The sequence below is a fragment of the Canis lupus genome, chromosome 20, assembly GCF_048164855.1.
Source record: "Canis lupus baileyi chromosome 20, mCanLup2.hap1, whole genome shotgun sequence".
Lineage (NCBI taxonomy): Eukaryota > Metazoa > Chordata > Mammalia > Carnivora > Canidae > Canis > Canis lupus.
The window spans coordinates 50,156,426-50,172,390 of NC_132857.1; the positions used below are offsets into that span (position 1 = coordinate 50,156,426).

General features: G+C 36.4%; 1 protein-coding gene across 2 annotated transcripts in view; it reads left to right on the forward strand.

The window, feature by feature from the left end:
* The window catches only part of KYNU (kynureninase), a 128,844-nt gene that overhangs the window by 12,806 nt on the left and 100,073 nt on the right, over nucleotides 1-15,965 (forward strand). Inside the window, exons 1-2 of one of the 2 annotated variants that reach the window (XM_072789065.1) lie at nucleotides 2,364-2,656; nucleotides 8,529-8,711. In XM_072789065.1, the coding sequence (XP_072645166.1) occupies nucleotides 8,543-8,711 (169 nt within the window). In that variant the 5' untranslated portion in view covers nucleotides 2,364-2,656; nucleotides 8,529-8,542. Of the gene's footprint in view, nucleotides 1-2,363; nucleotides 2,657-8,528; nucleotides 8,712-15,965 lie in introns of those variants that run through there. The other variant, XM_072789064.1, reaches the window with a different exon arrangement.

Below are 15,965 nucleotides of genomic sequence, written 5' to 3' on the forward strand. Positions count from 1 at the left end.
AGTTTTGGCTTTCCTAGAAATGGAATCTTAAACCAGTCAATCAAGAATCACCAAAGGAATAATCAAGTAATCTACCTGAAAACCCATGCCATGCCTTAAAGGAAAGTGACCTTGTCATAAGCAATCTGCTTTTTAAATCTAGGGTAACATGCTTGTTCTTGTTTCCTTCTTCCTAGGAGTCTTTCATTTTGTAGAGCTCCTAGGAATCTGCTAGGTTGGGTGCTGCCTAATTCATGAACTGTTGAAATAAAGCCAGTAAGATCTTTAAAATTTACTTAGTTGAATCTTGCATTTTAGCAGGAGGTAACAAATTTAAAAAGATATTTACAAAACATAAGTAATAGGAATGTAGCTTAGAGCTCCAAGCAGGTTCTTTAACAGTGGTATTAAAAAGCAAGGTCCCACAGAGTAAATTTGAACTAATTAGAATGATCAAAGGATTCATGAATTGGGCAGCCTCCCATCTAGCAAGTAGAAGGGAGCTTTAGGGATTATACAAAATGGAGTTTTTTTTTTTAATTTTTATTTATTTATGATAGTCACAGAGAGAGAGAGAGAGAGAGAGGCAGAGACACAGGCAGAGGGAGAAGCAGGCTCCATGCACCGGGAGCCCGACGTGGGATTCGATCCCGGGTCTCCAGGATCGCGCCCTGGGCCAAAGGCAGGCGCCAAACCGCTGCGCCACCCAGGGATCCCCAAAATGGAGTTTTTATGAAAAGGAGGATGAGGCTAGAAAGTTACTAGAAAAGGAAAAGAAAGGATTGTTTCAGGCAAGATCACCTTCCTGTGCGGAGAATGGCAGGGAATCTTATTATAGGGCAGATTAATATTTTGATGGTTTCTAACACTACTATCAAAGATTTTAGAAAAATCATTGAGAAAATAAGACCTTGATATCTCTGTAGCTCTATTTCTATATCTGTATACATAGTCAATAGTTAAAGGACTGTGATTCTTTACCAAAAATTATACATACTCCAGGCCAGGCTCACTTCCTGGATATTAGAACCTATCAAATCTTACAAAGTTTTTACAGCCCAAGAAATAAACAAAACAAAAAAATATACAAAATTTGAGACATCCAGACTGGATTCACTGTTTTACTCTTTCAACTTAATAAAATAAGGATACAGTACTCACTTTGTAGGATTATTGTAAAGGTAAGATTGATGAAATAAAATATATTTTCTTTTCTTTGTTCAATTACTTGTATTAAATTAATTTAATGTGCTTTACTTCCCTCTTTTGAAGACTGGAGGGTAATACTTTTTTGCCTGATTAATTTGGGGTAAAGAAAAGAATGTGTCACTTACGGACTTATATGTCTTGGTATTCTAGTTTTCTACATGCTTTGCTTTATATTTTAGTAATCTTCTGAGAAAGGCAGTTTTAGGTCCATTTGATAGATGGGGTACCGAGCTTCAGGGAGGGTTAGGTAAATTGTCCTGAATTATACAGTGAACACAGGGTAGCGATGATTGAGTCAAATAAGGCTTTACCTGGTCTATTTTGGGTGCTCAAAAAGGCAAAGGCATGTATACAAAAAGGATTCAATTATTCAGGCCCAATCTCTGAAACTCTTTACTCTTTGATTTTATACCTAAAAGACTATATTCACCCAAAGATCCAAGCCCTTTGATAAGCATAAAAAGATAACAGAAGTGGAACAATAGACCATTATTCCAAAGGAATAATTTGCATTCATGAAATTTCCAGGCTACTTCCCACTTTATGGTCAAACTCTCTTTTTCCTTGATTGTCTTGTAAATGACTAAATTGATAATGTAGAAGTTTTTCAAATGTACCCATTGGGTAATAAAGTATATTCTAGAATTGAGAACCTATTTTAAAACTGTTGACTAAAATGTTCATCCGTTGGGGCACCTGGGTGGCTCAGTAGTGAGCATCGGCCTTTGGCTCAAGGAAGCTCAAGGGCATGATCCCTGCTTCTCCCTCTGCCTATGTCTCTGCCTCTCTCACATGTATGAGAGACATATATCTGTCATGAATAAATTAATAAAATCTTTCAAAAAATAAAACAAACATAAATGTTCATCTGTTAAACATCAAACTCTGCCTCTGGACTAGACACTCACAATGCATTTGACCACAGGGCATAACCTCAAAATCCAAGATTCACTTATTTCCAGAGTTGAGAAAAAACTTTTCAAGTCCTTAGTGTGTTCCAGAGCCTAAAGCAAGAAGACAGTCAACTTTGGAATTGGGCTTCTGGGCAAACTCATTGGTTCAGCTCACACACAAACAAGGATGTTGTATTTACTCAGTAAGATCATTATGGGATATATGGTCAGGTGCCCAAAGTTCTAAGCAGTTGGAAGGCAAGGAAATATTTAGAGTCTAAAGGGCAGAGCTTCTTAGAAGTCAGCTTACCAAAGGAGCCCCACGTGTTTGACAGAGAGAGTAAGAGCAGCATTTTGCTTAGACACTTGTCAGTGACTGGAGGTTCACTATCAGTTTAAAGAGATGGGCGGAACTAAAGTTAGCTTAAAAATCCCCACTGGGTGGAGTCTGAGTAGAAGTACCCTGAATTTCTCACACTGAATTCTGACCTATAAGTTTTTAAAGAAATCCTAAGAGATTTCTCTTCTTTAAAGGAGACTGGAAGCTGTGGACCACATCATCAGAAACCTAGCTGGTAAGCACAGAGACGCTGACAATACACTCCGTACACCGATATACAGTCTGTGATTTTTCCAAAGGAAAGTTCTCTCTTCTAGAATCCTTGTTATAATGTTTTAGAGGTTTCTTCTACCAGCTTCTTCTCTTTTTATTTCTCCAAATTGTCTTCATAGAAATGTCACAATCTCCTAATGCCTCCCCCCTCTTTAACATGTTGGGTTAAATAAAGAGAACTTGACCAATGTAGTGAAGAAGAACTGCTGTCAATAGCATTATGCAATTCATTTAGTAAAAGATGGTTACATCTGACTAATTAAAGTTAATTCTTAGTTATTTGAGGTTAAATGAAAAAAATTCAGATCTCTACATGAGTATTAGGTCCTATGTTTTCTGGCCATTCATTGTCGTATGATACTATTAGTCACCTTCAATATTTTGAGAAGTGAAAATGTCTATTTCCTAAGCAGAGTTTCTTCCTCTTTCTTTTTATGAAATATTTGCCTAAGAATGGAAAGTTGATATACTTTTTTAAATAGCTGAAAAAGTTTTTTTTTTTCCTTTTCTGCTTTTGTTTTGAGGAGGGTGGGGTGTTTTAGGTAGTGACAGAGCAAACGTGTTCTTATTAATGTGCTGCTCAACATGTAATTCATATAATCCTTGATATGAAATACAGTTGCCACAGTGAACAATAATGTAAAGAATACTGCTCAGTGTGCATGTATTAAGTGATGTTTCCTTTCTCAGTGAAAAGCTTTGCATTTTCTTTATAGTTTGCCTTGCCAGGTTCTAAACTTTGAACTTGTGTATAATCTGCTCATTTCAGGTATGAAACCTGAAACTGTGTAAACATTAACCACTGAGTGTTCATAGTCATTTATTTAACTATTTAAACTTAGACCCACAGGTGACTAGAAGATCCTGAATTCCAATTTTTTTTATAAAAGTTTTAGCTTTAATGTTACAGCTGCCTAATAAAACTGACAGACACAATTTACAAAAATTCCAAAAGCAATTTAGGGTAAAAATGGCAATTACCACTATAAGGCATTAATATTAAAAGGTATTATAAGCATATCTTTTATCTCTTTATAAAGGAGTTTACCTAATTAATTTCATTTGATTCTAACCATGATCCTCTGAAGAAAGTAGAACTTAGTTTTATATAATATGCAGCAGAGAGAAGTTAGGTGACTTGCCTAAGAACAAATGTGTATATATACCCACCTTTTTAACAAAATTAAAATTAAATATGCTTTGGAGTTTTTAAAATTTGGATTGCCTTTTTTTTATTTCAAAATAAAAGCAGGTCAATTTTTTTTAAAAAATGTGTTTGAGAGAGAGAGAGAGAGCATGAGCAGGGAAGAGGAGTAGAGGAAGAGGGAGAAGACTCCCCACTGAGCAGGGAGCCCCATGTGGGGCTCCATCCCAGGACGCTGGGATCATGATCTGAGCGGAAGGCAGATGCTCAACCTACTGAGCCACTCAGGTGCCCAAAAGCATGTCAATTTATTTGGAAATGGGAAACCTACACAAGGCATAGAATTATGGCTTGTGGAACATTGATTGTCTTAGCTGGCAGGGTGAGTGCAGAATGAAGCAGCAATTACTATGAGTTAATACATTGCTTCCCTGGAGTGAGAGCACTCTGGTATTGTGGGCACTGAGGACTGTATTCACTTCTGGTCTCTGCTGTGCAGTTTGGCAGGTGAAACCAGGTGTGTTTGCCCCAAAAGACTATTTCACCAGCAAATATCTCACTATCAGTGCAGGTGAGTTGTGACCTCTGGGCTGTGTGTGACAGGCCCACAAGTGGGAGCAGTCTCTTTAACCTTTGCCTGGCTGGGACTGGATTGGAAGGATTGATTACTAAGAGTAGATAGATTCATGCCTGCTGTATTTTGCAGATGTAGTACAAGGCTGAAACATAAAGAAGGAAGTTAGGGAAAAAAAGAGATAATGAGCCAAAGAAATATTTTTTAAAAATCATGAGGAAAGATAAAAGGAAAAATAAAATAAGAGGTACAGGAATTCTGTTTGTACATTCTACCCACATGCCGTGCCAAAGACGAGCACGGTTGACTCAGTTCCTCAAGTGAAGTGCAATCCCAAACAGTGGACTTTCTTATCCTTCTCTTATCTTTTTGTTCTACACTGTTGATTCCAGAGTTTATTCTGGAAGTGGAAGAAAATTATTCTGATCCTACAAGATTGCTATATGGATTAAATAAGAAACAAATACAAAAAAGGTAAAGAATTAATATTAATAACTTTTTAAGTAAAGAAGATTGGACTTTATTGGAAATATGATGGTAGCAAACTAATTTGTATATTTATGTAGGGAACCCATTCAGAGTTTATAGTCAAGATCAATGAACCCTCAAAGTTCTGACTCTCAAGAGACATTCCTAGATATAAGGCAAGATCTCTTGATTCTTAGTCTCATTGAAAATGTTTTTCGAATTAATTTTCATGTGATTGGCGTAAGAAGGATATCCCTCTATGAATAGTCATCAATTGTGTGAAATCAAGCTATTTTGTGCATTCTTATTAAGTTGATGTTTTAGGAGAACACTCTCCCTAAAAACCACTGCTCAGGAATGGAATGGCTACAAAGATAAACAAGATTTAGGTCTCCAGGTAGAATATATATAGTTCAGTAGGGTAGACTAGCAACTCAATTAAGCCACCATAAGTAATGGGTTTATAGTAAAAACACACTTAGTAGGCAGAAGACAACTCATGGGATTCTCAGGACAGCCAATTCCGTAGGGGCCTTCCACCTTACACACACTTTGTTGCATGGAAGGATTCAGTGACTCTCCAGACTGGCTGCTCCTGTCACCTTTCAGGAGACAGCTGTTTCATCCCCTGCCATTGCATAACTAAGTTGATTCTTAATTTTGCTGAAATCACTTCATATTAACAATCAGTGGTTCTGTTTGACTTTGAAAAAAATGAGTCACTTGTGACAATACTCCCTCTAGACCCCTTTATCATTGCCTTCCACGATGTTTAAAAATTTTTGCTCCTGTTTCAAATTGAATGATATCTGTACCTCATAGCTCAGATTCCTGGAAGAATTTGATTAGATGCTTAGCTAAACACCATCATGATTGTTTGGCTAAAGCATTCACAGCAAGTCACTCACAGACCATTGACAACACAGTGCATTGTCTCCAGTGGGTCAAGTATCTAAGAAACATCTAATGATTTGTAACCAGTCAATAGATGATGTCAGGTGGCGGAGACATAGTTATCTCTATTCAAAAGGCAGATTATTTCATCAGAAGGCAATAGGTGGGAACCTAGGCAGAATCAAGTTGTAGGCATGGCAACATATTTCAGCTTTCCCAACCATAGAGGCATCTAAAAAAATAATACTGTCTGGCAGGATTCATTACTTATGAGTAAAGGTGTGCTCTTAACTGTTACAGGTATCCAGAGGGGGAAAAACTACTTTTAGTTGAGACACATGAGGGCCTCAGGGGAGAGGGGGGAAAAGTAGCCTTTGAACTAGAGCTTTGAAGGGGACTAGGATATAAATATGTAGAAAGGGAAGTAGAACATTTTAGGCAAAGGAAATGACATGAGAAAAACCAGAGATAGAAAGTTTCATGAAAGAGACAGATAATTTAGTATAGTCAGAAACTGAAAGAACAACCAACATCAATGTTGAAATCATTGACTTTTGTACAAAAACATGGATTGGAGCAATTGGGAGCTATTATTGGCATCAAAGCTAAACACATGCTCAGATCAAGCTCAGTATCCTTATATGAGAATGTACAGAATAGCTTACCAGGGGAGACCACTGGCAACTGAGAAAGGAAGAGGTCAGATATATAAGTAGAATTCAAGTTTAGAGAATGGGAAGCATGCTTGTTTTACTGGCATTGTATGTGCAACTCTTTATTGCCAAAAGTGTGATGGTCGGAGTGAGAGACAGGAGGGTGGTAAGTAGAAGTAGATGATTGAACTGAGGTCTGAGAGCCTCATCTCTGTTAGTTTTAGTTGGTTCTCAGGATTTCTAGGCTTTAAGTATAGTCTACGAGTTGGAAAATATCGAGCTTATATCTTGTGATCTAATTTTCTTCTGAGCTACATATCTAAACATCCAATAGCCAGTTTGTTATTTCTACCTCAAACTTTGTATCCTAAATAGAACTTTGATTTCCCCCCTTACAATGTTTCTTCTCTAAGTATTTCTTATTTCACTACTTTGAACCTATTTCCACAGACCCCTCACCAGAGAAAATCTATCTACCTTTCCCCCAAAATATATAATGAATCCACACACTTCTCTGCTTTTCTCCTCATCACATTTAATCCACCATCATTTTTCCCTGGAAAATTTTAGTAATAGCCTGAATTTGCCTATCTTTTTCAAGTCCTTCTAACTCATCAGAGAGTAGAAAAAGTGATTTTTACTTCATGTAAAATTACATCCTATCACTTTCCTACTCAAGATACTCCAGCAATTTCCCATTAAACTTGGAAAAATATCCAAATTCCTTTCTGGCTTCAAAGTTCTTCATAATTCTGCCCCTGCCTCATACTTCCCTAGTGCCTTAGCTGATCAGGCCAAGCCGATCCCCACCTCAGGATCTCTCTACTTTCTGTCATCTCTTCCTGGTCTTCACATGTTTGATCCATAATATGATTCAGATATGCATGGATATCCCTGCCTCAGAGAGGTACCCTCGCCCTTGCCATGGAAGTCATTCCATATCCTCTTGACTATCCCGTTATTCTGCTTTTTTTTTCTTTTTTACTCACAGCTCTTGAAACTCTGAAATTATGTTGTTTAATCATATTTTCCATTTTCCGCTAAAAATTAAACTCTAAAAATTTATTACTTATACTCCATCTTTTACACTGCTCTTCCATCAGTGCTTAGAGCTACATGGTTGGTGTTCAACAAGTGTTTGGAGTAATGGAGGGGTGTGTAAGTGAAGCCACAAAAGTATGAATTTGTAGATCAAGCTACCTGAGAAAATTTTTCTTCTCTAATACTATTCTTTCTCAATTTCAAAAAAACTAAAACTTCAGGAAATAGAAATAAATCAATATAAAGAAAGCTTGGGTAAAGTTTAAGAATGTGTAGTTAAATTTCTATTGTTACTTTTTCCCTCCAGAAAATTAAGTTTTCTTTCCAAAATTGTGAAAAATTTTAAATGATGATTAAACAAAGCAAAATGTAGTTTCAGAGAATATTACAGGGTCCTGCTTTGTTCTAAGATGGAATGTATAGTTTTGAAAGATAAGTTTTTCATTATCAGTAACAGGAAGAGCTCTTTGGTCTTCACATGGCAAAAATTATTAACATTATTTAAGGTAAAGTTACTTTTTTATCAATACTGTTTGCATTCGCAATAAAGACTTTATTAAGGTTCTAGTGTATATATATCTCCTTAATTCTAAAACTATGATCCAAGAACCACTGGGATTAAAATAGTGGAGTGGAAATAGAACAGCGAGAAGGACAAATTAGGTGGGGCACTTTTCACAAAAGCATCTTTATTTTTCCCCCTCGTAAGACATCTAGAGGAAAAGGTGATGAAATTATATGTGTTTGAAAGTCACTAATTTGATCCATTTTCCAAAAAATAAGAATGAAAAGAGCTAACATTTATTATGATCTTACTCTGTCCTGACAACCATTACCTAATTTATTCCTTTCAACATCTCTAAGTTACTATCATTTTCTTTATTTCAAACGTGAGTAAAACTCAAACATGAAGTTTAGTGCTGTTTGATTAATTACATTATTTCTGAGGTTGGGAAGATGAGACTCTTATTTAAGACAAAAGGTTCTTTACCTAAAAGGCTAATTTTCTACAGAAAAAAAGGATGGTGGCTAAATTATTTTTAATTCTTTTCATTTTTAGAGAAACAACTTGTAATGGAGCCTTTACCACTTGAGTTACCAGCTGACACAGTGCAACGCATCGCATCTGAACTTAGATGTCACCCAACAGATGAGAGGGTTGCCCTCCGCCTTGATGAAGAAGATAAGCTGAGGCACTTCAAGGAGCATTTTCATATCCCCAAAATGCAAGATCTACCTGCAAGTAAGAACACTGAAAAGGATTTTATTTTTCTTAATTAATTTATTAATTCATTTTTGCTCACACACATGTTTATCATAAATCTTTGAAATCATTGTTCTGTTATATAATAGAGCTATTGTAATTATGACTAAAAAACAGCAAGTTCCTTGGTGCTACTAAATCAACCTGTCAGCCTACCTTAGCTTCAGATTCTTTATGTTCCTTTTCTTCTTCTGAATAAAATACGTACAGGGTTTTTATACTGTCATCTACCTCTTTGAACAATAGAGTGACTGATTGAAAATTATAGGCAGACGCATTTACTTGTTCTTTAAGAACTTAGAGCTCAAAACAATTTCTTTTCAATACAGTATTAGAATATCTCTTATTTTGTGGCACTTAGTTTATTATAACATGATATGTGTCTTAGAGGCAATATTATTTTGGGATTTGGATATATTAAGATGTTATGTGAATAACCATCTTTGTGCTGTAAGTAAAGATGGCAAGTATAAGACAAAAAAAAAAGAAAGAAAGAAAAAGAAAGAAACAATCAATAGCTAAGAAAGGCAATACTGCATTGTTGTCTTTTAAATAATGTCAGAAGCTGACTCTGTTCCTAGTTTGGGGGATGTCCTACTTTAAAAAAAAATAGTACAGATATAAAAAATAATGACTTTTTAAATATTTGACTTTGCTCCATTTTACATGAGATTGAATAGAATTGATCCACCAAAATGGTTTTCAGATACTTTATAATACAGTTTAACTTTCAGTTTTCTTTAGATTAAGTGAGGCAGATATAATTTTGGATACTCATAATCCAAAAGCATCAGCTAATATAATTTTATTTTATTTTTTTTTTAATTTTTATTTATTTATGATAGTCACAGAGAGAGAGAGGCAGAGACATAGGCAGAGGGAGAAGCAGGCTCCATGCACTGGGAGCCCGACGTGGGATTCGATCCTGGGTCTCCAGGATCGCGCCCTGGGCCAAAGGCAGGCGCCAAACCGCTGCGCCACCCAGGGATCCCAGCTAATATAATTTTAGAATGAGATTGGGTCACACATCTGTCCTATTTGGTGTATATGTTATTATGTAGCCCAGGAAGTTGCTCTGTGAAATTATAAAAGGATAAAATAAGAGATAGACCTATATCCAATTTAAAGTTTCTTAATATCAACTGAGGTAGACATTGATATAAACGACAGCTCTATGACCTAATAAAATGGGGTAAGTGAAAGGAACTTACATCTACAGAAAAAAAATCTAGGTCTTTCGAGAATCTAGAATGAAAGGACACTTTGATTTAAATTTTAAGGGATCAAAAGAACTTTATATGTGAAAAATGAAGAAGGTAAGTCTAGGGATACTGTTTCAATGATATGAGAGAAGGTTGCCTGGTGACATGCAGCACACAGGGTGGAAGTCCCCTGAAATACCCACGGCCCTCTTGAGACCAGTCAGCTCTGGTGACCCTGCCCCAATATGTTCTCCAGCCCATGGGCTGCCTGGGAGATTTGATGGGTTCCTAGCCTGGAGGCGACAGCAGAAGCCTGAGAGTACCACAGAGCTTTAGGTGGCCTTCAGAACATGCAACAAGAACTATAAATCAAGAATTAGGACACTACAACTTTATGAGATTTATTGGAAGTTGTAATTGCCTCAAGATTTAAAAAAAAAAATAATAATTATATTCCTTTTCATGAATGATAGGAAAAGCAGACGTAGCAAAGTAAGCAAACAAAAATACTAACAAGACCTATCCAGTGAGGACAGATGATGGTATTACAGGGGGAAAGAAAAACATGACTCCAGCACCGGGGAGAGAAAGTGGCCGGTGGCCTAGTGTGGCTGCAGCTTGGGCTGTTTTGGGAAATGAGGCTGAATAATGGGCACATCCAGATACACCCGAACAATGACTACTTCTGCACATGAGAGGTGATGTACTTGGGGGTTTTGGTTTCTATGTCTGTCTTACTTTTCTTAAGGTGCCTTTCTTCTATATAATAGAAGGAAGGAGGGCTCAGCCCTGAATTTCAAGACTGTTGAAGGGGTACAGGGAAAGTTAAAACCCTATTTGAATTTATCACTTTTTCTGTTACTGAACCTAAGACTCATTGACTAACGTGACTTCATTCTCATGCTGAGTTACTTGCATGCCACAAAATATTAGTTACCTTTTCACATTCCTCTCTGTCTTGGAACTTCCTTTCTGTCCCATCTCTCCATGGCTCAATGGATTTGAAAGACAATTAACAAAGTCCATCCTGTTTGTCCAGGGAGGCACTGTTGTCTGAGATTGCTGTGACTTCTTGCTCTAACTCTAGCTGTGTGAGTTTAAGAAGCAAGCAGCCTCTCAGAACCAAAGTTCCTCCATGTGGAAAGCTCAAACACTGCTCCAGAACCTATAGGGACATGCTGAGCATGAAAATGAGATTATGTTAAGTGAGCCTAAGAAAAGGCCAGCAGGTTTAGTTTCCTTGCCTCTTTAATACAGACTTTTGACTTCAATAGAGATTTTTAATACTGGTTCAAGACAGGACTCTTTTACCAAGAGTTAAGATAATTTAATCAGAACCCAGGTAAAAATAGCATTATATATATAATGACTTCATTAGACTTAAGTGTTGACTCTAGTGTCCTGATTACCATTATAATATTTGTTTAATTAGATATTTAATAGGAAGTACAAAAATTACAATCTAGGATAAAAATTCCTGATTCTTTTTTTTTAAGATTTTGTTTATTTATTTGAGATAGTGAGACAAAGCACTAGCAGGGGGGAGGGGCAGAGGGAGAAGCAGACTCCTTGCTTAGCAGAACCCTGGGATTATGACCTGAGCTGAAGGCAGATACTTACTGACTGAGACACTCGGTGCCCCAAATTATTCCTGATTCTTAATGCAATGTAAAGAGAAGGAAAATGAATTGATTTAATAAAAAATCTGAACAATTTATCTGTTTAAAAAATATAGTTTTGAATGATGTCAAAATAGACGTCTTTAACCACAGGAGTTCTTCTAAATTCATTATTGTCAAAGTCTGTAGGTTCCTGAGCAGCCCAAAGAGGATTACCAGGGAATTTACTGGAATGTGCAAGTTCTTGGATCCCAAACCAGAATAACTAAATCAGGGACTCTGAGGGGACCCCACTCATCTGTTTTAGATCACTTAGGATGATGCTACAGAGAGATAATCAGTTAATTCTTATTCTCACTACATTCCCTCTAGGTGATTTTTCCTTTGCAAGGATCCATTCTTTCAACAAGTATTTATTAAGCACTTAACTCTCTTCAAGACACTATTCTCAGAACAGTTTATCAGTGAACTAAAGAGCAAAGTTATCACATATTTGAGTTTTTATTCTAGTGTAAGGAGACAGAAAATAAAAACAATGTGATGTATACTCTACTCTCAGGCAGTGCTCTAAGTGCTGTGAGGCCTGCCAGGGTGTGAGTAACGTTCTTTTACTCAGGGCCATCTGGGAAGGAAACCCTGATGAGCTGACACCTGAGCAGAGACAAGAATGAGGTGAGGAAGTGAACCTCATGATTACAGAGGTGAAGACGACCCCGGGGGGGACAAAGTTCACCAGGCTCAGAGGCAGGTGGTGTGCAAATTTCCTCCCCCTTTCTTTTTGACAGATAAGAATCCATCATCATGATCATCATCATCATCAATATATAAATAATAAATAAATAATATGTGTAATACATTATTATTTATTATTATAAATATATAAATAATTAACAATAAAACCTTCCAGGAACATCCAAAAATGGTATTGCCTCTCAAATTAATGCAAGAGACTAACATAACGCTAAGGACAAATGTTCTTTGGTAACTCTGAATAATGAAAAGCAAAGAGCATAAATAAACAAGTTTTGAGCAAATGAAAGGATCATGACTCCCAATATAGGCTTTAAAGATTCCAAGGGAAGGCTGTAGGCACAGCTTGTGCATTTCCGGTATTATATCATTAAATATAATGTTTCCTCGGGGTTTCTAAGAGAAAGTTCTAGCAAAAGAAGTCTAGTTTTTTTTTTTTTTTTCTACTCCTAGATAGTTTTGAGATGTTGTTAAAGAAAAGGATCAAGATTATTTGTATTCAGCTGGTATTGCACTTATGTTCAACATTGTTCTAAAGACCATACCCCCAAAATAACTCACACACACACACACACACACACACACGCATATTCCAATGCATGTACAAAGAAAAATGAAGATACATGCAAAGACATAAATATTGGAAAGGACCTGTCTAAATTTCTTGAAATTATTCCTATTTAGAATATACTTATTCCTAAATCTCTGGGAGGATATTGGACAGTTCCATAAGATAAATTGGTTTTGCAGAGATACAAAACAAATGTTTTATGGTAACTTGATTTAATAGACAACTTAATAGATAACTTAATAGACAACTTAAGATACTTAATAGACATAACAAATATGTCTATTTGTCAAGTTACCAGACTGACTTCCACTTCTATACACATGCCCTTCAGAAATAAAGGCTCTTGTCTCATTGACATCTTTGCTCATTTGCTAATCAAACATTTTTCCTTCCTTCTTTGAATTTGCGTATCTTAATCCAGTGCTTGACATTTGTTTTGTATAAACTCCTTGGTCATTTGCTTTTCTTAAGTTTTAATTTTCTCTCTGTGCGTGAGATTTACTGCTCCTATGCATTTTATTTTTTAATTGATTTTAATTTTTTTAAGACTCAGATATATCAACAACTCGTTTTCTTTAAGGAATTTTAAGTGAATTTGCTCAGTCCACATAACCAGACGGTATAACCAGAAATGGATTCCAAATTTTGTGACTCCTGCTCCACTTCTCTCAATTCAAAGCTATTACTTTTTAAAAAGTTATTAGCACCTGGCTGGCTTAGTTGGTAGAACATGTGACTCTTGATCTCGGGGTCATGAGCTCAAGCCTCACGTTGGGCATAGAGCTTACTTAAAAAAAAAAGAAAAGAAAAGAAGAAGAAATTACTCAATTGAGTTGTGATCTACCATACTATAGAATCCACTTTGTTTTATGCCCTACAAGATAACTCCAGGATTATTTATCTTAAAACTGAGAGTTTGTACCTTTTGACTATTTTCACCTCTTTTGGCTACCTTTCACGCTGCATCTTTGGCAACCACCACCAATCTGTTCTCTGTGTCTATGAGTTCACTTTATGTATTCATTCATTCATCCATTTATTTGATTCCACAAATAAGTGATATCGTACAGTATTTATTTGTCTTTCTCTGTCTGACTTCTGTCATTCAGCATTTCAAGTGCACAATTCAGTAAATGTATATAGTTTGACCACCATCATCACAAACCCAATACTTTACTCTTTTTTTCCACCCGCACCCTCCAAGTGGCCAGTAACCTACCAAACCTGCTGCTACTTTGCTCTATATAGAAGGTCATTAAATCAGAGAATGTCCTTACCAGTAAATAATATTTGAGAGTATTTTTACACAGAGTTGTTTTAAAATGATTAAAGAAGATGATTTAGATGATACACACTTTATGTAACACTTCCCAAAGCTAGCAATTTCCATTCCCTGGGGTCCAGGCAACTAAAAAAATGGGGTGGGAGGCAATAAGCTTTTATAGGACAAGGAACAAAGAACAAAGAAAAGTAGAAAATATCTGATTTGCTGGGGCCCTGTAGTCAAACTTGTTTGGGGAAGGAGGGAATAAGGAAAGAAGTGTAGAGTCCAGCATTGGCTTAGCATTCGAGGATGGGCTGACACTATATTCTATCTTTCTGGTCACACACAACATTATTAGGAATAGGAAACTTACCTATGTTTTGGTTTGCTGATGTGCCATCCTGGGCAGGAGCAGCACCATCTTGGGCCTAGAAAGTTATTTCAACAGTACTCCTATCACTGCTCCTTTCACTCTCAAATATTTCCCTCTTTCAGTTTTATCACATACCCGGGAAAGATGAGTAAATTGTCAGCCAACTTTAATAAGTTAAATTGAGTGCTATCCAAAGATCTACTATTACCGTGACTTTGTGATATTTATCCTGTTAGATAAAATTGGCATAGAAAACTGCCATGCTTGAGTTTGTCTCCAGGACTTCCATGTAATAGAAAAGAGCCTCTTCAGTTCAACTATTGTTAGGCTCAGAAGTTAGTGACAAGTGTGAGGTATCAGTGAATGAAATGTAGGAAAGTATGCTTTTCAGCATAATAGAATCTTTAATGGAAGCTGGCATGTTAAATAAAGGCTTTATCCAGCTTTAAAATGACATATTTATGACTATGTGATTTTAAGAATGACTTTTATATCTGATTTCCAAAAGTAAAACAAATAAGAGTATTTCTCAGTTAAAAGTTTAATTTTAGGGCAGCCCGGGTGGCTCAGCAGTTTAGCACTGGCCTTTGGCCCAGGGTATGATCCTGGAGACCCGGGATCAAGTCCCACATCAGGCTCCCTGCGTGGAGCCTACTTCTCCCTCTGCCTGTGTCTCTGTCTCTCTCTCAAGAATAAATAAATAAAATCTTTTAAAAAATTAAGACAATCTTTAAAAAAAAGTTTGATTTTATAGATACTTTGAACTCCTCATTATACTTGTATACTGCAAACCCATGGACTTCTCACTTTGTCTTTCCTTTTGTATTTGACTATTTGCTCCCTAAAAGCAGGGACTGTCATATTTCTCTGTGTATGAGTGGGAGTCATATAGGCAGACCCTATGGTGGAGGTGGCCAGTAAGGTCTTATCTCTCAGAAAGAACAGCATTTGCAAAGACAGAACAAAAGAAAGCATAGTTGCTGAAGAGTTAGAAAATCTGTGTGTGTGCACATGTATTTTATTTGCAGGATGCTGTAATTTCTGCTGCATTTATACATAGCTGTGGAAAATATTTTAGTTTGGAACCACAAATTTGTATATTAATGTCACTAATTTCATCAACAATGTAGAGTCATACTGAAGAGGACAAAAATAGAATTAAGGAAATGATTAATATATTTTTGCAGAAATCTAAAAGGAATTGTAAAACTCTGAGTAAATGCATTGGAGGTGAAAAAAGAGAGAAGATTCAAGAAATATTTTCAGTAGTCATTGAATAAACCTCAATTCATTATTCATCGAATAAACCACCAACTGGGATCTAGGTTCAGTTCTTGCAATTTTGTTATACTGTTTAGTGTTAGGTCCATTGAGGCAGGGCTGAGCTCAAAAGTTCATGCAAGCTTTATATAATCATTCTCTAAGCTCTCAATAAGGCCTAAGAATTTCCTGCT